Raw genomic sequence first — 24,334 nt, 5'->3', positions numbered from 1 at the left:
TTGGGGAAGTTGTTGTGTTCCACTAAACCATAGCATCATACTAGTTCTTAAACTTTCAGGCCTATGGAATTGTTAAATAAGGACCACGTTTCTGTGTAGAAAAGAAGGGTAAATCTGTTTTGGCCAACTTGATGCTTAGTAGCATGTTGTGCATCGCTCTTTGATTAGTAGAGGGAGCTACATCCACTTCATTTATGGAGCAGCAGACGTTAGAGGACACTGTATGGAAAAGGTGAAGACATTAGATTTTATGCCTACATTCAAGTAATTTGGATTGAAGCTCTGCTATGTTTAAAAGACCATTTAAAAAGAAAAACTTTAACAGCAGAGTGCTTCTTGTAATGTTATTGTATCCTTTTTCAAACCTTTTGAAACAGAGACTACTAAAATATTTAGTTAAATTTTTGTTAGTTTCCCAAATAAACACAAGGCACAAAGCCAAAATTCTTGTGTCCAAATTTTCAGTTAAATAAACAATTCTAAAATAAACTATTTACCCAAAACCTGTTTTCCTAAGGGCTGTATCCTGTTTACAGGTGTAAACCAGTTTAGTGGGATGTCAGGCACGGATTTTCCATGCCACGTCTTGCCAGATCTATAACTTTGCTCTTCCTTTGTGGATAACGAGTATATCCTTAGTATTTGAGATTGGAAAACCTGATATGTGAGCTCTGCATTTTGATTCATGTTAGACTTTTTCTTATTCATCAGCCAATGGTGTTCTTCCCCTCAGTCTGGAACCTTCCGGCCTTGTGGATTTGGCATGCCTAATGGTCTTGTTTAGGAGTTTGTACATGTTGGTCCATTTCCTCTTCTGAGTTCAATTGAAAGAGCAAAGCATCTCTGAGGACAGAGAGAGGGTGGTTGCCTTGTGTGTCTCCTGAGCTCCCCCTTACAAATAGCATCAATGCACTTGCCCTCTGTTGGGGATAAGTTGCCTCATCCTGAAGGATGGGTTCCATTTGCCAGGAGAGCTGTTAAATGATTTTAAATAGAATAGTAGTTTTTCTTTATGTTTAAAAGTATAAAAAGATTTCATGTAGAACTTTACATAATAATAAATATTCACCGGGGTGTGATCCTTCTGTCCCTCCTAAGTGAACAGAACATTACTCCAGTTTGATTTTCCTATCTCTATAGCTCATCATTTTTGCTGCCATTCAAGTGCTCAAAATTAGTTTTTCAAGTGCCAAACAATTATTTTTGAGTGGGAAGAATTTAGGGAAGCTGGCAGAAAAATCAACTGATTTCTGGCTGGGTATTTTCTATTATTTAAAGTATACCTGCCAGATCTCCTTATCTGTAGAGGCTTTCTTTTGCAAAAGTGTAAGAATCTCCTTGAACTATTGGTTGAGTTTGGACTAATTGACTGAGTTTTATTTTAAGCTAATGATTTCTGGCTTTCAAGAAATTATAATTTTCTTCTTCGATATAAGAAAACTGTCATGAATATTGTAGGATATATTTAATCAATTTAAATGGAACAGAAATGATCTGGCAAGACTGATACTTCAAAGGAACCTACAGTTCATCAGGAATACTTTAACTGATTGTAAACGTGTCCCTTTCTTATGCATGTAAAAGGTTTAAAGTATTCTGTGAGCACTGAGGTCTTTTATCCCTTCAGTTGCTTACAGAATACTAATGAAAGTAATGTATGTGCATCATGTGGAAAATATGTTGGCAGACAGATAGATAGATACCTGCAGTGCCTTAAATGACTTTGGCATTGTCTTCGTTTAATCAGCATAGTTGATCCCCGCTTCCCCTAGGGGTTTATTCTTTCAGAATAAGATCAAAGGTTTATATGAAGATTTAAGCAAAAGTAAAATTCACCTATTTTAGAGATGAATGAATAGATAAACAGAAGCTTAAAAACAAAACTTTAGGCACCCCAGTCTCTAATATGAAATGTCTTGTAGGAGCAATAATTATGACAGTTATATATATATATTAAAAATTAGACATCTGAGATGTTAGGAGAATAATTTCCTGGAATTAAGTACCTATCTGATTAAACTTTTGTGATTTGTTTTCATGATGCTTTCTAAGAGACTAGCTGTTTTATGCTGTGTCTGTGTGCTTTGCTAAATTAATAAACTTACTTGGCATTGAAAATGCTCTTTGAGGAATGCAAAAGATAAACCCCAAACACACCCCTTAAGTTAAAGTAACAGTTAAAATATCTAGTAGCTTTTTTTGGGTATTCTGTCTGCCTTTTTGTGGCACTGATTCTTTGTGTTACCATTTATGTCTAGCATTTAAAATGCTATAGCACAAGTTGAGTGTTCCATTGAAGGCTGATTCTGGTAAATGTTTAGTGGAATAGAGGAAAAAAGCATAGAAATATCAACAGTTAAATTTAAATTATGATGCAGATATCATAATATCTGGTATCTTAATGTTAAATAGGAAATATATAAGTGGAGTGGTATCAGTAAGACTGCAGGGAAACAGGAGTCCAAAGCAATTACATAAAATAAGATTACAACTATGGCTAAAAAACCCCCAAAATCTATCAGCCATGTTTTCTGAATGCTGTTCATGCTTTTTAATTGGAAATTAATTTTGAGGTGATAGTATTTTATCTCTACTGCATGGCACAATGATGGTTATTTTGTTAAGAAAATGTCACAATATTTATCAATTGTCTTTTTCTTTGCAGCTGATATGATACTTAGTGTTTAGTCATCAGCTGCTGCTGAAGTAGTAGAAATGGACTCTGCATTTGAAGTTGGAGCATCATCAGCAAATGCATTTGGGTTCAGTTTGCTGACACATGTGTCATATCTTAGCTAAAATGTTGCAGTGAACATCTTTAATTTTCCCCGTAATTGAGCTTATGGAGGGGCAGAGTGAGTTATGCGATTTCTAAGAAAACTGAGCTTCCATTCTGTTCTCTGACAATGTTGTTTTTATGGACTGGCTTGGCTACATCAGCCCAGTGCTTCTGAGTATACAGCTGAAGTCTGAGTATTTGAGTTAGTGGAGCAGTCGATAGGCCAAAACATGTGGTGGAGAGTTTTCCACAGGACAAACTTCACAATTTATTATTAAAAATTATTCCTGCACCTAAGCTGTAAATAGTGCTGTCTGTTCATTACTAGTCATCTTCCAGTTGTAATCAGGTAGAATTTGTAAATGCCAGAAAGTTGTGCACTCATTAAAACAGTATTTTTATTTTTTTTTTTAAGTGAGCAGAACAGTGTATTTACTTTCAACATTTCAGTTAAAAATAAATATAGAAATTGAAGCATTTAGATTCAATTGAATTGCTTTGGGAATTTCTAAATTAAAGTAGGGATATTTGGTTTTTCTACCTTGTATTTGTAAAATCTGCAACACTACTGACTTTGTAGTTTGCTAAGAAATGTACCAGAATTGTGATTTCATAGAAATAAGTTTTTCTCAGTTATTCTCTCACTTTTCTATACTTCACAATGGAATTAAGAGTGAATGTTGCAGCTCTGATTTAAAACATTTCAATTTCCTGTGGCCTTTCACCAGTCAGTTCAGTTAAATATGTATCAAATTTGTATTTGAAACAGTTATTTACCTTTATTGTAACAAACTTTCTATTAGACAAAATACAAAACAGTACAAAATATCTTTTGTGTTGACTTTCCTGCATGTGTGTTGGTATAAGTAAGGTGTTAGTAATGCTACACAAGACTGCTGTTTTTACTACAGAACTAAGTCACTATATAGGCAAATCCTAAGGTACAGTATAGTTCCAGTGTCTCTTGCACAGACTTGCAGGATTATATTACATCAGGTACTCAATGTCATAAGTTTCAGGAGTTTCTATTCTTCCAAAATGTAAATTAACGAACCCTTCCCCCTCACTTTTGCAGTTGATAGATAATAGTGTTAGTATCTGAAGCTGTGCATTCCAGGGAGTAAAATTCAGCCTGAACTACACAGAGCCCTCACGTCTGCTTGCCTCAGCATGTTTTTGAAGTCTTTTCTGTAATAGCAACTGTTTTAAAAGCATATTTTGTTGACAAAAAAAAAATACAGTAGATCATAAAACAAGAAAGGTGGGCTTGTTTCTAATGTGTGTGAGAACATTCAGTTTTATGTATGTTGATGCTTGACCAAGAAAATACTGATTAATTTAAAATTTGATTTAGTTCTCTTGAAAAAGGTATGGATAAAAACACAGATGAAGAGCAGCCTTCAACTGCCTGTAACCAGTACCCTAAAGAAGCAGTGAAGAAACGTCAGAATTCAGGTCGAGGTTCCGGGGCCAATGATTCTTCCAGGACCTTCAGAAAAAGCTTCAGGCTGGACTACAGATTAGAAGAGGATGTAACTAAGTCAAAGAGAGGCAAAGATGGGAGATTTGTCAACCCGTGGCCAACATGGAAATCACCGACCTTACCAAACGTTTTGAAATGGTCCATCATGGAAAAAGATAACAGCAACGTGCCACGCTCAAAGCAGGTGAATATTTCCATGTTTTACCTTTGTAATTAACACTGCTTTTCCCTCTGCTCTGATCGATAAAAAAGGACAGCTTCTAACTAATACTCACTAGGCATCTTCTGGAGACTTTTCTACGTCTTACTGTTCTGATTTTATTGACAATTTATTCTTTTCAAAAGGTGAATTAATACTTTCTCCCTCTTTAATTTTTGTCTCCTTGTTAGTTCTTCATGCTTGAAGTTTATATTTATCTCAGTTTATGCATCTCAGTTTATATTTATAAAAACAAAAAAATTGGCCCCCTAGCTCAGTCATAAACCAGTTACTGCCATTCCTTTTTAATAGGTGTTGCCTTATGAAGCATGCTATTAACCTAATTTGTGTTGCGTGAAATAGCTTATTTCATGATGTATCTAATTTTTAAAATTTTGTCTTTTTTTCTAGATGGCAATTTAATACATATGTTGCATCTCTTGTATGAAAATGCAATCATTTCTGTCACCTACTTATGAAAATACTTACAAATCCATTTTTTCTGTTTCACTACACCAGGAGAAAAAATTGCATATGTTAAAACTAACCTGAAAAAGTATTTGTACTGAAACACTTAAAAGTACAGTGCCAGTTTACTGGGTAACACTGTTACTGGTTCTTGGTGAAATGCTTTTGTCAGCTACTGTATATAAAGACAGGAGAAGCTTCTTTTCCATGATGGATAATGGATACTGGAAAGCCGTGGGTTATCTTTATGGTCACAGGAGGTATGAAGATGACTAAATTTTGACAGAATTACTTCTCAGTGCATTTTGCTGTGTTGCCTATACTTCAGAAAAGCTGTGCTGACAGGTGCACAACCAAGGACAGTATTTGTTAACAAGCAGGTGTTAATAATGCTTTTAAGCATGCAAGAAGGTATGCACAAGCTACAAATCTCACAGCCAGTATTTGGTAAAGAGCTTTCCATTTTGTCTTACCTGAGTTACCCATGAAGGAAGGAATTCTATCAGTTTTATGGACAGGAAAGCCACATTAGGCATTAACACATGATGGTCAGAGGTTTGGGGGTGTTTAAGGGACAAATAAACTTGGCTGTAATTTAATAATAATAATAAATAATTTGCTATCAAAAAGGTTTTTTCCATTCAAGAGAGAGGGGGAAATGGATTTGTAGAGAATTCTCAAAGCCTGACAGAAGGCTCACATTGTATGCAAACTCTGAGATAAAATATGCTGACTTAGAAAGGCCATGGAATAGGACAGACATTGTTGAGAGAGAAATAGAACTAGAAACAAGTTTCAAATAATGGCCTTGCAAATAGACTCTCAAGTATTTCTCAAACTGTCTATCTCAAATTGATATTTTGAGAAATAGAATTATGAAAGATGTATTGTAGTAGGACCCAGGAGGGGTATTTTTAGATGGTTGGCTTAAAGGCATTTAGAAGCATTGTGTGGCAAAAGCTGATAGGCCAAGAAACACTTTTATAAAGTACTGTAATTAGGAAATAGTTTGGCTTCTGATTTTGATGGCATGAATTGTAACATCTATACTGTCTCACCCTTCACATGAGTCTGAAAATGGAGTGCCCCTCAAGAGCTCCTGCTCTGGGTCAGAAAAAAAGGGATAATATGTCAAGAAAGAAGCACAGCAAACTTGTGTTAGTCTTGGGATCCCTTCCAGCAATTCACTTTTTAAAATTTGGTGTCTTCCTTTGTGGTGACAATGGTTGTGTCAGTTTGTACAACTTTCTAGATGGTTTGCTGGCCACATTTTTATGAAGTTCACACCTGGATGTTTTCAGTTGCCTTTGACCGCTGCCCTACTTGGTATGTGTAGAACAGGCTTCATGTTGTCTCAGTGAGAAACCTGAGCAGCGACTGAAGTCCCTTGAAGGCAATGCTGAGCTGTACTGTGGAGTTCAGAGCATACAGCACTCTGATGGAGTGCGGAACAGCAGCATTCCCCTTTAATTTACAGTTCATCCCTACAATAAAGGATGATCACAAAGAAATTTACAAGGCACCAGTTGAAAAGCCATCTCTCTGACCCAGTTGGGATTAGTTGCAGGCTAATTTTATTTTTTGCATAGGAAATCTTTTAATTAGGTGCCTGCAATTATTCAGGAGTTTAGTGAAGTAAATCAGAAACAGAAAAATGTAGATAGGGATCAATGAAATGCACTTCTGGAGTCCTCAGACGTTTTGTTGCTTGTTTCAATTAGTTTTCTTCCACCCCTGAATCAGTCTGTGAAGTGCATCTGAGCTTGTTTCAATTTCAAACTGAGGGCTCCATACTTTATTTATCACTACTAGATGGCACGTCCTTTGAGCAGACTCCAGCTTCAGTTTCCACATTGAGTGAGCCTAGTGATGCCCTGCTAGGCTGGGCAGGTTCAGTTTATCTGTACCAAGTGCTTTGCCTATGTAAAAATGAGCATATTATCCAGGGTATGTGCTTGTGCTTCACTGTGGAAAAGCTATATGCATTATAATCATGCCTTCACAATGAGCCTATATCATTATCCAGAATGCATGGACTATTTGTATTTTCATTATAGGCTTTATTAATAAACTTTGTTCAGTGCTGTTGGAGGATCTTTAATTATTAGTTGTTGGATCTGCAGTTTAGGTTGTTCTCATTTCTGTAAAATCCCGTGGTATTCCAGTATGCACTAAGCGCCAAAAATCCCAAGCTAATCAGCTGGTTTTACCAAGCCTGTCATGTGTTTTTTCTTGCTTTGCATTAGGAGGGAAAGAAGAACAGGGAGGGGGAAGGGACAGAGCAGGAGGAATTTTTGTTGTACTTGAGTAATGAAGACAAGACAGTATTAAGCACATTTTACTTCTGTTGGTAGCTGATTTGACATTATTGCTGTATTTCAAAAATCTGTTATAATTCTTCTAGTTTTAATATGTTTCTGATTAGTCTGACATAACAAAATGTATTATAACTGGATAAAAGTTCCATAAGAAACGTATTTCATTCGTTATATTGCTATATCCTGTTGTGAGTTTTAACTACTTCATGTGAAGTATACTGCTAATAGAATTTGTGTTTTAGTTTGATATCTTATGAGTTGAGTATTACTTATTGCTTTAAAAGGTGATTTTGGTGTGCTTTTGTAAAATACTAAAAAAACAACCAAACAAACCAACAACAACAAAAAACCAAAAAAAAAAATAAAAAAAAAAAAAAAAAAAAAAACCACAAAAACAAAAAAAAACAAAAAAAAAACAAAAAAAAAACACCAACCCCAAGCACAAATCACGTGCACTGAGAAGTAATTTTTTGGTGTGATTTACCATGATAGCTCAACAAGATGCCTCAGTTCCGATCTCATCCTCTGAGGAATTATTGATTTGGATCAGAGGCCTGTGTATCACAAACCTGGAGAGCGCAAGCCCTGTACAAGATCCACAAGTCACACTATCTTTGTGCTCTTGGTTTGTCTTGAACTTTTGTTCACAGAATTTCATTTAAATAGGTGAAGGTAGCAGTTGTTCGTACTGTGCTCTTCTCTGTCAATCTTCCTGTCTGTGTGACTTTTACAAATGCCTTTTATAGTGGTTAGTTCTACCTTTAAATCAACTGTTGTAAATACTTGATGGCATCAAGCCCAGTGACATCCCTGTAAAGCTTTTATTAGTAGTGCAGATGTGTTGTGGCTTTAGGCAGCCAAGTCCCAGTCAGCTGCTCACTTCCACCCCTCACTGCTTGTACCCCAGTGGAATTGAAAGGGAAACAATCAGATAACTTGTGAGTTGAGATAAAGACAGTTCAATAGGTAAAGCAAAAATGAGCAAACTAAGAAATTTCTTTTCTTCGCATGGGCAGGCAGGTGTTTAGCCATCCCCAGGAAAGCAGGGCTGCATCCCATGTAACAGTTTCTTGGGAAGACAAACGCTATTCACTCTGAATGTCACCCACCTCCTCCTTCTTACTCCAGATTTTACTGTTGGGTGCAATGTCATATGGTATGGGATCTCTCTCTGATGGGTTGGGGTCAGCTGTCCCAGGTGTGTCCCTCCCAGCTTCTTGTGTGCCCCTGTCAACTGGCTGAGATGCTATGTAAGCACTTCTCAGCAATAGCTAAAACATCAGTCTGCTGCCAGCACTGTTTTCAGCACAAATCCAAAACATAGCACCATAGGTGCTACTGGGAAGGAAATTAAGTGTACCCCAGGTAAAACTTGGTAGAATATTTCTGAGTCCCACTTTAAAACAAATTGTTGACATCTGTCAACTGACCAGTTCCTCGTCCATTTAATATTGTTTATTAATATTGTGTAATGATTATTAAAAAAAACACCACCCTAATTTGTGCCAAATATCAGCAAAAATAAGTGAAATAAACTAGTTCTGAGAAAATTTGTAATCTAACACTAAAACTAGCCACTTAAAAAGAACATTTTCCATTAAAAATGTACTGACCGACCTAAATTGCATTAAGACAATTTATTAAGTTCCATATCTGAGTTTCATTTCTTTGATATAATCTGATTTGTTGACTTAACCATATGTAATTTGTTGGTTTGTCGTAATTAATGTTTTTGAGGGGTTTTGTTTGTTTGTTTTTGATTGAAGTGTCACAGTATGTCGCTTCTGTGGTTTAGACTTCTGTGGCCAGTGTTGTTCCCATGTACTTAGAATGCAATAGAGATAAGAAAATTATGCTTCTTTCTTGGAGAAGCAGCCATTTATCTCCATCTAAGACTCCTACTTTTCTTGTACGAACTAAAGGGTTGTGTTGTACTAACCTTATATTCAGCTTTATAGAAGATTATCTATTTCTCATTCCTGGAGACAGTAACGCAACTTCTTCAGTAAACATGTCTTGCCCATTACCTCTCAGAAAAAGCAATTTCATTAATATTTTATTATTTACAGCAGAATTGCAGGGGGATGGAGACGTGTGTGCTTTGTTTTTCCCAACATATGCCTTCCAAATCAATAAAATATTGTGGAGAAAGTAACTTCCCTGAAACTGTCAGGACTGGTTTAGCAAGGCAACTCCTGGAGTCTTAAACTGTCACAGCATCAGCTGAACTTTTAAAGGGGAATAAGGTCAGCTCTATATAAACTCACTGACAGTGCTAATCTCTGCTAGGCTGCGAGAATGAGAGCAGCAGCTGTGGCAGGCAGAACTTGACTAGGAACCAGAAGTGCTGGGACATCTGTGATTACAAGGGAGAGAAGTGTCAGGAGTCTAGAAGCTGCCCTAGCACATGAAAATTCTTCAAAGTGAGCAAAGTGAGGAGTTCAGACCATAAGTGTTTGGGAGGAGAGCCTTAGCCACATTGTGGCCAAGATGGAGATGGTCAGGAATTCTGAGAAGACTCATTGGTTGGTTGTTTTTTTTAATAGGAAAGCTCTTGTTTATTACACATGAAACTTCTGCATTAGCACTTCAACCAAACTGCAGTGAAGAGCATAACTCTGGTTCAAAATGAGAGAATGAGTGGTGGTTGGGCAGTGAGTTTCAGCTGGTAATGTACAGCCATGACCTCCTTTGTGCCAACTTGAGGATACACACAGTGTCAGATTTGAGCCAATCAAAATAAGAGCTGTGTATTTTTTACCTCTGGATAAATGTTCAGCCAGATCAGTTCTCTGACCCATCATACTCAAGTAGGGACTGCGAAACTTGTCAAGTGGGAATGAGAGAGGATGTGGGGGAACCTTTTCGTAACCTAGCATATCTAAGTCCCTCAAGGTTTATCTTAAAAATTATTTTGTTTTTTATCAATGTTCATTAGATTATTGGCACGATGGGAAGGAAAAATTGTAATAGTTAACATTAGCCAAGTGAGGTTAACCTTTGTGTGCTGCTTCTAGGTGTAATGAGGACAGAGAGAGGGCGTGATAAAAGCTAGCAGAGCTTTTGTGGAGTGTTGCTGGCAAACATGGCATTTTCTTTCATCTGTGACTTACTTGTGCTAGAACTTAAGAGGATGCATCATTTAGTTGCATAAGCTAAACTTGAGTATTTTTTAAGTAACACTCTGTGTGTATGTATGTATATTCTTTTTCAGGTGGAGGAATCCTTTATTGGGATGCTGTTAGTGCCTTGTAGTGCTCTCACTGCAATGCCCTCAGACTCTATCAGGTCTCCTGGCCTGATGGGATACTCTCTTCTCTTTCTCGACAGAGAGGCGCAAATATTGCAAAAACCTAAAATTAAATTAGGAAGTAGCTGGGAAAATGGACATTAAAAAGGCATCTAGTATGTGCTGCAGTTCTCTGCATAAAAGCATAAACAAAGTACAATCTTGACTGTACTGATTTGTGCCTTGTATGCAGTTTTTGTTTCGTGGCCAAGTACATTCTGAAATCTCTCATGCATATTGTGTTCTTTATTGCTAGGAACTGGACAAAGAACTTCCAGTGTTACAACCTTACTTTGTTCAAAAGCCAGAAGACGCTGGGAAGACAGGAGCTGGTATGCGAGTCACATGGCTGGGACACGCCACAGTTTTGGTGGAAATGGATGAACTCGTATTTCTCACTGACCCAATCTTCAGCCAGAGAGCTTCCCCTATTCAGCTGCTGGGTCCCAAGCGCTTCCGAGGGCCGCCGTGCACGGTAGCGCAGCTCCCCAAGATAGATGCGGTGTTGATCAGCCACACCCACTACGATCACCTGGACTACAACAGCGTGAGGAGCCTGAACGAACGCTTTGGCAGCGAGCTGCGCTGGTTTGTGCCGCTGGGGCTCCTGCAGTGGATGCAGAGATGCGGCTGTGAGAACGTGATTGAACTGGATTGGTGGGAGGAGAACTGTGTCCCTGGGCACGATGCGGTGACTTTTGTCTTCACCCCTTCCCAACACTGGTGCAAAAGGACTGTGATGGATGATAACAAGGTTCTCTGGGGCAGCTGGTCTGTCTTGGGACCTTGGAATAGGTTTTTCTTTGCAGGAGATACTGGATATTGTTTTGCTTTTGAACAAATAGGTAAAAGGTTTGGACCTTTTGATCTTGCAGCCATCCCCATTGGAGCTTATGAGCCAAGGTAGGAAAATCAGAGTTTGAGCAAAATATGTAAATTAAGTTATATACTGATGACAAAAATTACACCCAGAAGTTAAAACTATAGGTGTACTTTATTTAAAAGTACATGTATGTGTGATGCTTTTGGAGTTTTTCTTCTTCAGACTTAAGGACAGCAGTCAGAGGATGAATCCAGCAGTCCTTCTTCCTTTAAAAGTGTTGAGGAAAAATCTGGAATTACTCTATGCCTTTTTTTCTGAAACAGCATCATTTAATCCAGCCCATTCCAGTGTATGTCATTTGCTGCATTTTTCTCTTGCTTCAGTGTTTACCCTGGTTTTGCAACTTATGTGGAGACATAGATGATTTGGTTATAGAGTATGAAAGATCTGTTTTCTCAGGACAGCAAGCTTTTTTCCTTTTGGAGAAAACATTTAGATGATAGTATTCATGTAATGCTGGAAGGGAAGCATGTATGGGCTGGGGAAAAAAAGATGGGAGTCCAAATAGCATGGTAATAATTTGGTATCTTTCAAGAATTGCCGAGTTCTCCCGTTTTGCCTGTTCCCTTGGGCTATCTCTGAAGCACGCACTTTTTGGTGTGTACTGCTAGCATGAAATTTTTTCAAGGATGGATTTAAAGTTTCAGCCTTAATGCCTCAAGGCACCAGTAAAATATGTCCTTAACCTACTGAAAATAGAGATAAGAAAAAAAATCCTTCAAAAAGAGAGTACAGTAAATTAACTGCTGTTTAATGGGTATGTTATTATATGTTAGTTTCCTGATCTTGAGTGTTCTGTATGTTGTCCAGGTGTACATGTTTATGATTTTTTTGATTAGGTGAGCATTTATTTCTTTTTTTTTCTTTGCAATGGAAGCAAAGGAGAAATCTTGCACTGAATTAGGTGACACAAAAAAGTGGTTCTTTGTTTTGGTAGGTGGTTTATGAAACACCAGCATGTGGATCCTGAAGAAGCAGTAAGAATCCATATTGATGTTCAAGCAAAGAAGTCTGTAGCAATTCACTGGGGGACCTTTGCTTTAGCAAATGAGGTAAATTGCAACACTAAACATGAGTTCAGATTTCCAAGACAGTCATTAGTGAAGCTCTGCTTGTGCAGTTTAACCTACATATCTCTAAGTGTAAACTTAAAATGTGAACTTTGTATGAGTGAAAAGTTGTTACTCTATATACTGCTGTTCAAAACAATGCTTAGCTTTTCATAGCCAACTACATAAAATATTTCCATGGTTAAGAAAGTACAGAGTTATTGAAGCAGATGTGGAAGATTTCTGATATCCACATGCTGAGAAACATAACAGATGAGGACACATGCAGTATTATGCAGTGTTATGAATTAACAAACATTATGCAGTAATAAAAACAGTGGTGCATCACTTGGAGATTGTAAGAACTGCATGCCGTAGGTCAATACAGTATTTATTAATGATGTCTGTCTAGTAAATATATAAACAGTATTTTTAATAGTTGATTCAATGTTAAAACCAGAAAGGATAAGAAAAAATTGAGCTATTCTCAGTTTTTGATTTTTTTTTTTTAATGTTCTATTCCCCTCTACCCTTCTTACCCCTGTCCAAGCCCACAGATCTAATAAGGTTACCCAGATACGTTCACAGCAACTGAAAATGGAGTGAATAGGAAGGATCTACTTTTTCTTTGATATTGTCCAGTATAGCTGTTTTTGCTTTATCTCCAATTCATTCCTGACAGTGTGATCACCTAATCTGTCAAATGTTCTGTCGCGTCTATGTTCCTTCCCAGCTCATTGTATACCTCCGTGGCAGAGCACGCAGGGAACACAGGACACTCAGATCGAACATTTCCTGTCCCCAGCGTTTCCAATAAATTGTGTTACTAGTGCTCGCGGTACGCATGTTCCCGTGTATTTAGGGGCACAAAACCAGATGATTACCCCTTGAGGATGCCTTTCGGCAATGTAACAAATACACCGCGGTCACTCGGGGGGACCAAGCGTTCAGACCGGACCACTGGCAGAGCGGGCTCACAGCGAGGGAAAGCACCGGCTGCCGGCGGCCAGCGCTTCCTCCGAGGGCATCTGCAGCTGTAAATCAGTGTTCTTATTTTTCAAAAACTTAAAATGAACCCACACATTTTAATTTGACAAATATCCTTCTCCTCCCCCCGTTCTTTAGAGCAGTGATTTTTTTTTTTTTTTCTTTTTTTTTTCCTCAAAAAATGTTGCAGTGTTAACTTTTCCCTCAGATTATTCTCTTTTTTTTCAGTATTACTTGGATCCTCCGATTAAATTGAATGAAGCTCTTGAAAGATACGGCTTGAAAAAAGATGACTTCTTTCTCTTACGCCATGGAGAATCACGGATTTTGAATACAAATGACCGGTTTTGAAAACTGAAACAGTGTCAGTTTCTTGTAAGCCCTATTTGATTTGAACTAGCAATTAATATTACAATACTAACATAATGTATGTACACAATAGATTTTTTTGAGATTGAATTGGATTTCTAAATGCCAGGTTTGTCAGTTTCAGAACGAAAACCCACATACCAATTTCATGACAAATTTTACTAGTTATATTGTTTTTAAATTTAGAGAGATGATCTAAAAGTGGTTTATGTATTAAGTGTTGCCTGGGAATAACTTGCCCTGATGTACCCCACTGATAAAAAAAAAAAAATTATTTTTAAACTCTTACTTGCAGCAGCAATAACTTCAGCACAGAACATATTCTTAGGATTAATGGCTGACTTGAATTGTTCATTATTAGTCTGTCATCACCCACTTGTTAGTCTTCAGGTTATGCCCTGTACCTTGATAGCTTCACTGTGTTTTGTGGGGTGAAGTCTTCCAATACAGCTGTGTTGCTAAAGCACAAGCATGGTAAAATTGTTTCACTCTTTATTTTCATGTATTAATGAACCACAAAAACGGAATTTTGCATCAAAGAAATGTGCCTTTTCAAGAGAGATAATTTAATATTGCATCATGGATGTGTAAAACTAACTGCTGGCCAGAGTTATCTGCACACTTTTATTGTTTGGTCTGAGTTTTTAAGTTAGGTCTGAATGTGTCAATTGCAGCACATGAATTGGAAAAATCTCTTATTGTTGCTTGTCCTTGCATTAACTCAGCCTTTTCTAAGTACCTTCCCCCCACACGCCCCAGCAACTTTTTTTTTTTTTTTTTTTTTTTTTTTTTTTTTTTTTTTTTTTTCCCAGTAGAAAGTCTTAAGCAAGGGCTGTGGTATTTTTTCTAATAGCTTCCCTATAATTTTGAAGTTGAATGAGAGATTACAACATTGTTCAGTGTTATAAAACTTGGCCAAATGTATCTGTATCAAATTGTCTTGCTAATTTACAGAATTAAAGCCTATTGTTGCCAATAAAAAGGGTTGTGATTCTCCTTCATAATTTCATTGGCAAATCATGTTTTGTTTATGGTTTCCTTTGGTCTGTGGGATATGTGGGTTGGTTGGGGGGGTTGCTCTTGCTGTAAATTTTATTTTCATATTTCACAAAGATAAATATATGTAAAAAAATACATAATTTAAAGGCATAAACTTCTAACTAATTAAAACCAGTTAATGAGATTTCATGGTAGAAACAACTGAGGTAATCTTTTAACTGTAGACTGTTATCAAAACTGATTTAACACTACCCTGTTATTCAGTGTTGAAGGTGTTTCAGATGAAGTCTCTTGTATTTACACAACAGCTTCAATCACAACTTGGGTGATAAAATGTGTATAACCTGTTTGTAATTTTGTGGAGAACACCAAGCTGCAAGGAGTTTTGAGTACTTTGAAGGACAAGTTTAAGATTAAGGTTGCTTTTGTTGTGGGTTGTTTATCTGTTTTTATAATCATCAATAGGTTATTCTGTAAAATTATAGGATTATTATTATTAGTTTTACTCTTTAGAAAGAGTGAAACTAAAATACAGACTACCTAGAAAAGCAGCCACAGAGCAGAGAAATACTGAGTTACACGGATCAGAAACTAAATGTCAGTAATGACATGTTTTGTTTTGGATCTGTTAATTCACAACGTTTGGGCCTAGAATGGTGACCGGGTATGTTTTGCTTGGTGCTGATAAGATTCCACCAAGGGTATGGGGTAGGTGATAAAAAATGAGACATCTTTGTATAAAGGCACATTGGAAAGTTTTGCATGATTTCAAAACATTTCAAAAGCATTGATCTATGAAGAAAACACTTAAAAATAGTTCTTTCTAGACCAGAAAAAGAAAACTGAGACAACACTGTAGCAAGTTCTCATGTATTTTTAGAAAAGGTCACTTGTTTCTGTCAGCTGTCAAAGCAACAGATAAGAGATCAACTCTTATCAAAAAGATGATATTTGAAAAACTTACTTTTAGGGTGGGGAACATGGAAAGGGACATCTAGACATCTCTGTTGTAGAGCTTAAGAAACTGTGTATTAGCCATACCTAGACCAGACTTGTCCTAATGTCTTGTCAGGAGAGGAAAGTGAGTAAATTGTTAATGTCTAGCCTAGTCTTTATTTTTCTTAGTCAAATTCAGTAGCAGAAAACATTAAATCTACAAAAAGCTGCAAAACATTAAGTGATTGTAGTGTAACTTGCTTACACTGTACAGTGTATTAGGAGCAGTGGGAAGGAGAAAAGGAAGTTCACTGTCAGTGCAGCAATTGTCAAGTTTCTGACTGGGAATCATGCCAACTTCTATTTCTGCCATAACTGTATTCCTGGTGTGTTAAAACTACCTATGTGGATAAATTGGATAGGTGTAGCTTTCCCCCTGTATTGATCAGGGCAGGGTCACAGTTTCAAGGTCATATTTTTCTTGCAGTTTAAGCTATTTGCAAAGTGACCTGAAAATAAGTATCTATTTCATTACAGAAAGTCAATATAATAATGTTTTCTTAAGAGCAGAGTGAGTATACAAAAATAGAAAGATGAAGCACTTGGTGGCAGTTTAGATGATACAGTTCTCTTAAAAATGGAAGAAAGTAGAAAATTTTCCTAGTCTTTACATCTGACACCTTTTTTAGTTTCTCTGTAGTGGAAGTTTTTTAGTAGTTTGATTTTAGAAGTATTTTCCACTATGTTTTCTGTTCATCAATGAAACTCTGTTCAGGTTTTTTTACAGTGGTGTTTGTATGGATTCCACTTCATTTTGAATTAATGCTGGATTGATGACTAAAACTTTATGGGGGCTAATTCTGCAGGAGCACTCATTCCAATGATGCAGAAAAAAAAGGAGTAGAGATCTCCAAGGAAAGGAAGCTCAAGGGCCACTACAGATTTGGAAGGTTTTGTAAGAATGTGTATGATACTGTTCTTGTGGACATTTATTTTATAAAAATGAGAATGATGAATTGCAGTTGCAGATAATCCTTGACTCCTACTTTTTTAATAAATATTTTTAAAAACAAGTCCCCTTTCCCTAAAGTGACAATTTTAGGACAATGTAAAATCCTTTCAATTTTTGTTCAAACCCTTTGGTAGAAAGGTCGAAACAGTTGTGGTTAATTGCATTGCAGTTTGGCTGAAAGGAATGGAGCTTTAGAATAAATTCCATGCAGGTAAGATGAAAAACCCTAGGTTCAGTGACCTTCATATGCAGCTTTCATTGAAGATAATAATTCTGTAGGAAGCTAATGATATTTTGGTATTGTTTTTATTTAATATTTTTTACAAGATTTGGCTGTACCAATTTCATAAATAGACTAATAAAAGATAACTTCCTAATCTCAAATTGCTGAATCTTTAATGCATACTTCTAAAGAGGTATTTATTCAACAGCTGTAAATACTTAAAGTAAAAAAAAAAGTCTTTGACAGTGTGAAGGATCTTTTCATTCACTTTACTCATCCATTTCAAATGTTCATTTTACGTATGAATGTTTTCATGTTTTAAACAGTTTACACCCATTGCATAAATGTAGCTACTATGCGGTGGTTTATCAGTAATAATTAAGCTATTGCTTTTCTCTTGCTTGTACAAAAATATCTGTTATGCTCTCTGAATTAATTACACTGCATTCTATGTTGTAGTAACTCATTTGTGCCTATTAAAATATTTAGGGGGGTTTTTCTCCATCGCTGTTGTACTGTTTACTTGTTGCAGGCTTTTTTAGCACAGCCTTGCCAAGATTAGATATTTTCATCAAGTCAGTCTGTTTTAAGAAAACAACACTATTGTGTTAATATTCTCACAACTTGTTCTTTCACTTCTGTGTCAGGGTGATGCAGCAGAGATGCCAGTCTCTGAGCAAATGGGGCAGAGTCCCTGCAGAGTGTGAAGAAAATTGAGCCTTCACTGTATTCCTCAATCATTATGCCTTCTTCATTGTTCATGTTCTTTTTCAAGTTTGCTGCAAATGCCAGGGCACGAACCAGAATATCTCTGTTTATATGGTTGTCAAAAAGTAACACAAATGATGGCACCTAGGATATTGAGGAAATATTCCACACTTAATCAGCAGCAGTAAGTATGTGTAACTAAATCTGACTTCAGAAAATGGGGAGAAATGTGCACCTAAACCAGAAATTGAATGAAATCCCAGAACTTCATATGCTGTGAACTCCTGTCAGAAACTTGTACAGTGTGCTCATTTTCTTCCTAGAAAAGACTGGCCTGTGCATCACCGGGCTAATAAATGCTTTATATTTTCAATCTCCAAAATGCGGCTGTCTGGAAAATTCCTATTTGGAAGAAAGGGTCTGCTTTCCTTCTAAACCACGTTGATTTTACCCTGAATGTTTTTGTTAGCATATCTGATAAATGAAAAAATAATACATTTAACAGAGAACTGAATATTTAGCTACCCTAACCTTGTTTGAATAATGAAAAGACAGCATTATCTTGACCAGCTTTGCTCACTGCAGCTAGCTCACAAATAAAAGCCATTGCATGTTTTAAGGAAGATACACTTACCTGTGTGCCAAGGCCAGCAAGCAAATGTCACACAAATTTCTTCAAGAAGAAATAAGTAAATGCCCAGGGAAAGTTCACATGGAGCACTTAGAGGCAACAGTTTTATGCCTGCATTTGAATAAAGGGTTGGGGATTCCAGTGGAATTTGGTTGGGTTTGGTCCATTACGTTGGCTGTAGCAACAGCAGTTGAGAAGGATCACTTATAGTACTGGTTCTATTTGATGGTTTTCAGTCTATATACTGACTATGTCTGGAAATGAAATTTTGGGTTCCTTTTTCATAATACAAGCTGAAGTTCATGGTATTATCCCTTTGGTGGAAAGGGAAGGTTGGAACAGGCTTCTTCTGCAAGTTATCATTGATTATCAGGAATCGTACACAGGAAGTACAACTAACCATCTCCAAGTGCACAGGCCCTATGCCTCTCCCCCTCTCTAAGTACTGTATCTGCTTTACACTACCCTCTGGAATAAAGCCAGCCTGTGAAAGAATGTGCACTTAGCTACCGATTTTAACCAAGCAGTGTCTAGAATTTATTCTGGAATTGCATATATATTTCTAATACTTTAAAATCCTGCTAGTACATGCAGTATCTAAACTTGTATATGTGTATATACGCTAAAAATAAAATGAAGCAGCAAGAACCTTACTTGAGCTCTGAGAAGATGTCTTGTCATGTCTGGGTTTGCAGATAAGTTCACAAGTACTTTCAAAACCTGAATCTGAAGTGAGGAATGTACAAGTTCATTAAAAGCTCCAAAACAATAAGTACAGCTGTAATGGGCATCAATAATGTCAAAGTTGACTTGAGGAGAAAAAGGTAGAATGGGTTAACTAACGTCTTGACTATTTTGGTATATGGAAAACCAAGGTATCAACATATTAGAAGCAAATTCAGATTGACTTAAACATCAAAGTAAGGCAAGACCCCTAAAAAAATCCCAGCAGGCCAAAGGCAGAATATTTTTTAAATACAAAGAAGATAAGGTTAAGTAGTTTAGTAGCATATACAAATACATCTTTGTGCTTTCTTGGACCTTGTGATGCTAATCTTTAAACACTAGGAAAAGGCCATATTATTTCCTGTACTTAAGTACAATGAGTGTGTTATGTTTACTGGAAATGTGTGTTTTGGAAAACTGGTTTTGATATCTGATAGAGCAATCGTGTACACTGATGGTACCACAACATTTTGAATAAAAGCTGAGTTTGGTCCCTAGCTGAAGCTCATTTCAGTATTACAATAATTCACAAATAAACATGATTCCCAGTTGCAGTCACTAAGGTTGCAAGAGGTGTCATAAGCATAATGCAACAGAAGCCTGAAACTCAGGATCACTGCTTGGTATATTTCCCTACAGAGATTCATGTGTCAGTGAAGCCTTTCCCATGCAGGCCTTCCTTGCTCTGTGATGCAGTAGCAATGTTTAGAGCAGAAGAGAATTCCGGAGTTGCTACGGCAAAGGCACAGGGCAATCACAGTGCACCCTACACTGCTTTGGTAGGGCTGTAGCCTGATGGCTCCACTACCAAGATTCCCTTCCCTCCCCCCTTTTTGAATTTATATTGTGAAACTAATACAGATCCATATTTTAGTGCATAAAATCTGTATCATTAATGAATATTTGGGTTTTCTTAGCACAGTCTAAACCATTTTACCAAAATGGTAAGAAACAAAGACAAGTAAAGCAGCTTCATAAATGGCTTGTAAAAATAACACTATGCAGTACCTGTGTCCTTTCCGTTCCTTTTGAAAGCAAGTTAAGAAAGCCTGGAATTGAGTTTATCATCTTTTGGTGATAGTCACTGGTAACAGACATATTTGTCAACAGCCTGAGTCCAGCTAGCTGCACATCAGAGTTCAAGGGAGCTGACTCAACAGTCCTACAAACTTGTGTAATAAATACCTGGGGAAAGGGCAGAGGAAATAAAGAGAGAACAATATTTGATAACAGCATATTTTCTGTCACAAATAGTATCAATGGCATAGCTACAGTAACATAAATACTTCCTGAACGTTGCTGTCTGAATGGTGAAGGTTCTTGGAAACAAGTACTTATTTGTTTTGAATATTTCAAACATTCTAGTTTGAAATATTCAAATATGTCTAGCATGACAGATGCTGACCATACAGCATTAGGCTCACTAATCTTCCTGAAACATAACTTGCTCTGAAAATGTAAATTGCTTTGACTCCATCTTTGAAATGACATAGCTGCTTTTAAGGAGTTGTTTTAAAAATCACTTACAAGTAATTAACAAATATTGAGAACAAGCTAAGGACAAGCTTTGAAATTAAATCCTTTCTCCCAGCCATGTGGCCCATTTACTGGAGCACATTTTAGGAACAGTGATGACAACTGACATTAACCACTATTTTTACCAATTTTTCTTCTGGATGACAGTATACAATCTTGGTGTCCTAACTAAGAAAAAAACGTATTTACCTTTACCAAAGGAGTTATTTTCTACTTAAACACCTAGACAATTATTGACAAGCCCTACTTAATAAAAATTGCCTTTTGCTAAAGATGCTGCAAACTACCAGTCACACAACCTTTTTATCAAGCTACTGAAACAAACTAGTAAAAGTCTTCAAATCTGCCTCAGCTTCTCACCACTTGGACACTTCTCAATGTATTGATTAATCAGATTTCTTTTTTCTTGATGTTTAGTCCTTTCCTCTTCATAGCAGGTATTGTATTTACCAGTGAAACTTGTTATAATCTATACACACTTTTAAGATGAAATTAGCATCTTAAAAATTGGTCTCATACAAATCCAGGGGCTCAATTACTACTTTCACCTCCCTCCCTCACCTAAGGAGTCCTGGCAAGTTCAATCTGCAATCCATTCTGTTAAACAGCCACTGGTGATGCTCTAGGCACGTTCAAAAATCATCTTACCTCACATAATTTTGCTATAATCTTAGCAGCACAATCTCTGTTTAATAGTATTTTGTGAAAGCTGAACACAAACTGCCTAGGTTCTTGTCTTTTATTGTAAAAGTAAATGCCAGTGAAGCAATGCATTTCTAAGTTACCCTTTCAGTCATCTCAAGCTGCTGACTTGTATGTCTACCATCAAAGCATTTTGGCATCCTGGCTTGTATTTAACAAATATGCTAAAGGACCTGTACTATCTCTTTGCCTCGGTTACTTTGTTTTTCACATTGAGAATCTTACCTGTATCTCTTCCTGATTTTTAATATTCATACTCAAATTGTTAAGTGCATTTAGTACTTTTTCTTTCACTTTGGGAACGCTGTTGGAGAGCATCCCTCCAATAACAGAAAGACCATCCAAATTTCGGATTATGTCCTGAAATATAGAAGATATTTAATAGAATTTTTAAAAATTCAATTTAAATGCTGAAGCATTCCCTCAAAAGTTTCCATATTGACAAAAATGAAGTATGTGAATGAAGAATTCCAGAACTGACTGCTCTCTTTAAAGAGAGTGTTAGCAGATACTGCTTTATTGCTTCTACTGAAACTAAGGGTCCTGGTCAGGAACAAAAAGTATTAGTTGCTCTTATCTGACAATGGCACATCACCTTTGCTTTTAAAATCTGGTCTGTAAAGCATGCCTAAAGCATTTTAGATTGTAAAGAATAAAAGAAAATTACTGGATAATAAGTTTATATAACAATTGAGCCAGAATGCAGTACCTAAAAGTCCTGCCTGAACAGGACAGAATTTCAAGATGCAGCTTCATATTATCATAGTAGAGGTTCTGAAACTTTTTCCATTACACTTGTTTTTATTACTGTTTTAATCTTTCTCACTTAGACTGTAACTGTCTTTAAAAAAATAATGTTTTTTTAAAAAAAATTAAATGGAATAATGGGCTTTGGGCTCCAGTTGCATTCTGTTCTATGAGATTTATATTAAGAAAGCAGTTTTGAGAAGCCAGAATAGACAGGTGTCATATGTAGCAAAAAGGGTGGGACCTTGGAGGTTAAACTGTTAAAAAGGCATGAAAATCAGCATCCAGCTCAAAGTTTTTCTGCATTCTATGTCCAAATGATTTGGAGATACCTCAATAGTTGTAAAATTGCTAATGTGCAAATAGCACACAACTTTGTGAGGGATAAAAAATTTAGTTTTTCTCACTAAATTTTTGATCTGAACCAGAAAGTATTTAACCTAGTATTCAATCCCTTTCATTAACATTACATAATTGTAAGCAACAAAAGATATATTTGAATATATCCATCACTTTTGAAGTACTGGATGCTGTATGGACTTCAGGTGGTCCAAACATTATAATTCGATAAATTCTGTCAAGCTGGTGAATTTTATATTATTTGGGCCAGCAGAAATTAAGGCAAGTTATTAAATGGATTTTAAAACACACGCTATCCTAGCTTTCAGGATAGCTTTGTGTCACTTCTTAGCAAAACAGCAGCTCTCCTCTGCCAGACAGGTTGGCATTGGACATTGTTGTTTTCTACAGAACAATACTCACTTGATTTACAGAGAAGGCAGCACTGTTGCTGAGAGTGATTAAAGCTTGCTCTTGAATTAATGGATCATCTGTGGCTTGGAGCAAATGAATAAGTTTCTGTAGACCATCCACATCCATGGTATGGGTTGACACTGAAGAACTGCTGTCTGTCAATGTTTAGAAATGAAATACTTGATACTAAGTTTGAGATATTTCACTTAGTTGCTACTTAATGTTTTCTACAAAGCTGAAATTTAGCTCTCACTTGTAGGACACATTGTTCTAAGGTTGTGGCCAACCATCATAGCATGGTAAAAAGACTGTTTTATGACACTAAGATTTCCATCCTTTTCCTGAGTCCTCTAATTACCTCTTTTGAAGGTGGAGAATAAAAGAAACACACAATTAGAGGTTGAGGTGAGTTATTTCATGAGTTATTTCCTCTGCAAAATTATTAGGAATATTCACCAAACATGGTTTGGAAGGTTTGTGTCCCTGAAGTGAAATGTGGAAATCTGTCTGGGCACTGTAGGAAACAAAACTTCCAGTTTACAGACTACTGCTTCCAGAAATTCTAATAATGACACTTTGCTAGTATGCTGAAGGTCCTTTGACAAAGTAACTGCCACAATGTTAGGAACACTGCTGAGCGTGGCAACTCTCAAAGATCTGGAGAAAGGCTGTTTCTGAGTCAGGATGGTGTTATGGAGTACCTGACCTTTATAAAAGGGCAACAAATGCCATCAAAGGCCATTTGCAGCCAGGCTGGAGGCAGAACTATTTTGCCAGCTGAGGAGCCATGAGATCTGATCTATGACTGTTGGACTAGTCATAGCTTACTCGAGATGACTTCTGAGAAATTACAGTGCTTTAAATTCCACAGCTTTATTTACAACACCTGACCAGGCAAACGCCACAGTATTCTTTCGGGGGAAAAAAAAATAATAAAAAAACCCCAAGAGATCACTTCAAAAACAAAATTGTTTTTCATCCTCGTCTAAACACTCAGTTTAGCTTTGAATTATAGGGGGAACACAAATAACTGCACTAACATAAGTAGATACATTGATCGGACGTATGCTTTGAGGGACTCCCAAAGGAAAAAAAAAAAAAAAAAAAAAAAAAAAAAATTAAAAAAAAAAAAAAAAAAATTAGGCTTGTCTGAAAATAAACCACCCTCCAGAGCGCTGCAAATCGCCGCGTGGCTGTGAAGGGCCGGTACGCAGGAGTGTGGCACCGCCTGTCGCAGGGCTCAGAGCCGCCTCCGGGGCCCGAGCCGCGCTGCAGGGCCAGGGCTGGGAACCCCCCGGGCCCCGCGGAGCCTCCCCCGGCCCCGCCGCACACCGGAGGGGCGAGGCCCGCCCTGCCCCTCGCCTGCCCCTCGCCTGCCCCTCGCCTGCCCCTCACCTGCCGGCGGGCCCCGCGCGGCCGCTGCTCGCCGCCCCCGCCGCCCGCCCGCCGCCAGCCGCCACAGGCAGTAGCAGGCACCGGCCCCGAGCAGCAGGGCCGCCGCCGCCGCCCTCACCGCCGCGCCCCGCGGCTCCCACAT

The 24,334-nt window shown here is 37.3% G+C and overlaps 2 protein-coding genes across 5 annotated transcripts in view; one reads left to right on the top strand and one right to left on the bottom strand.

Annotated features, from left to right (window-relative positions):
- The window catches only part of NAPEPLD (N-acyl phosphatidylethanolamine phospholipase D), a 22,208-nt gene extending 7,402 nt beyond the window's left edge, over positions 1-14,806 (top strand). For all 4 annotated transcript variants that reach the window (XM_040061751.1, XM_040061747.2, XM_040061750.2 and 1 more), the window contains 4 exons: positions 4,134-4,446; positions 10,793-11,439; positions 12,357-12,471; positions 13,684-14,806. In XM_040061751.1, the coding sequence (XP_039917685.1) occupies positions 4,134-4,446; positions 10,793-11,439; positions 12,357-12,471; positions 13,684-13,806 (1,198 nt within the window). In that variant the 3' untranslated portion in view covers positions 13,807-14,806. The remainder of the gene's footprint in view (positions 1-4,133; positions 4,447-10,792; positions 11,440-12,356; positions 12,472-13,683) is intronic.
- ARMC10 (armadillo repeat containing 10) lies at positions 14,797-24,334 on the bottom strand. Its single transcript, XM_040061473.1, has 6 exons — positions 24,193-24,334; positions 22,807-22,952; positions 21,523-21,657; positions 20,068-20,244; positions 18,988-19,059; positions 14,797-17,846 (listed from the first exon to the last, which is right to left on the bottom strand). Exons 1-6 carry the CDS (start codon positions 24,332-24,334, stop codon positions 17,595-17,597), a joined length of 924 nt encoding a protein of 307 aa, XP_039917407.1. The 3' UTR covers positions 14,797-17,594.

This window comes from Hirundo rustica, chromosome 4, assembly GCF_015227805.2.
Source record: "Hirundo rustica isolate bHirRus1 chromosome 4, bHirRus1.pri.v3, whole genome shotgun sequence".
In the NCBI taxonomy this organism is placed as follows: Eukaryota; Metazoa; Chordata; class Aves; order Passeriformes; family Hirundinidae; genus Hirundo; species Hirundo rustica.
The sequence above is the reverse complement of the archived record's forward strand: the minus strand, read 5'-3'. Positions and strand labels throughout refer to the sequence as shown.

Bases quoted from the DNA above. Each gene is read 5' to 3' on its own strand.
- ARMC10 (XM_040061473.1), bottom strand. From the start codon at position 24,334: ATGTGGGAGCCGCGGGGCGCGGCGGTGAGGGCGGCGGCGGCGGCCCTG. The intron at 22,953-24,192 runs GTGAGGGGCAGG...AAACATTGACAG, and splicing joins CGCGCGGGGCCCGCCGGCAG to ACAGCAGTTCTTCAGTGTCA. The intron at 21,658-22,806 runs GTGAGTATTGTT...TCTATATTTCAG, and splicing joins CTGCCTTCTCTGTAAATCAA to GACATAATCCGAAATTTGGA.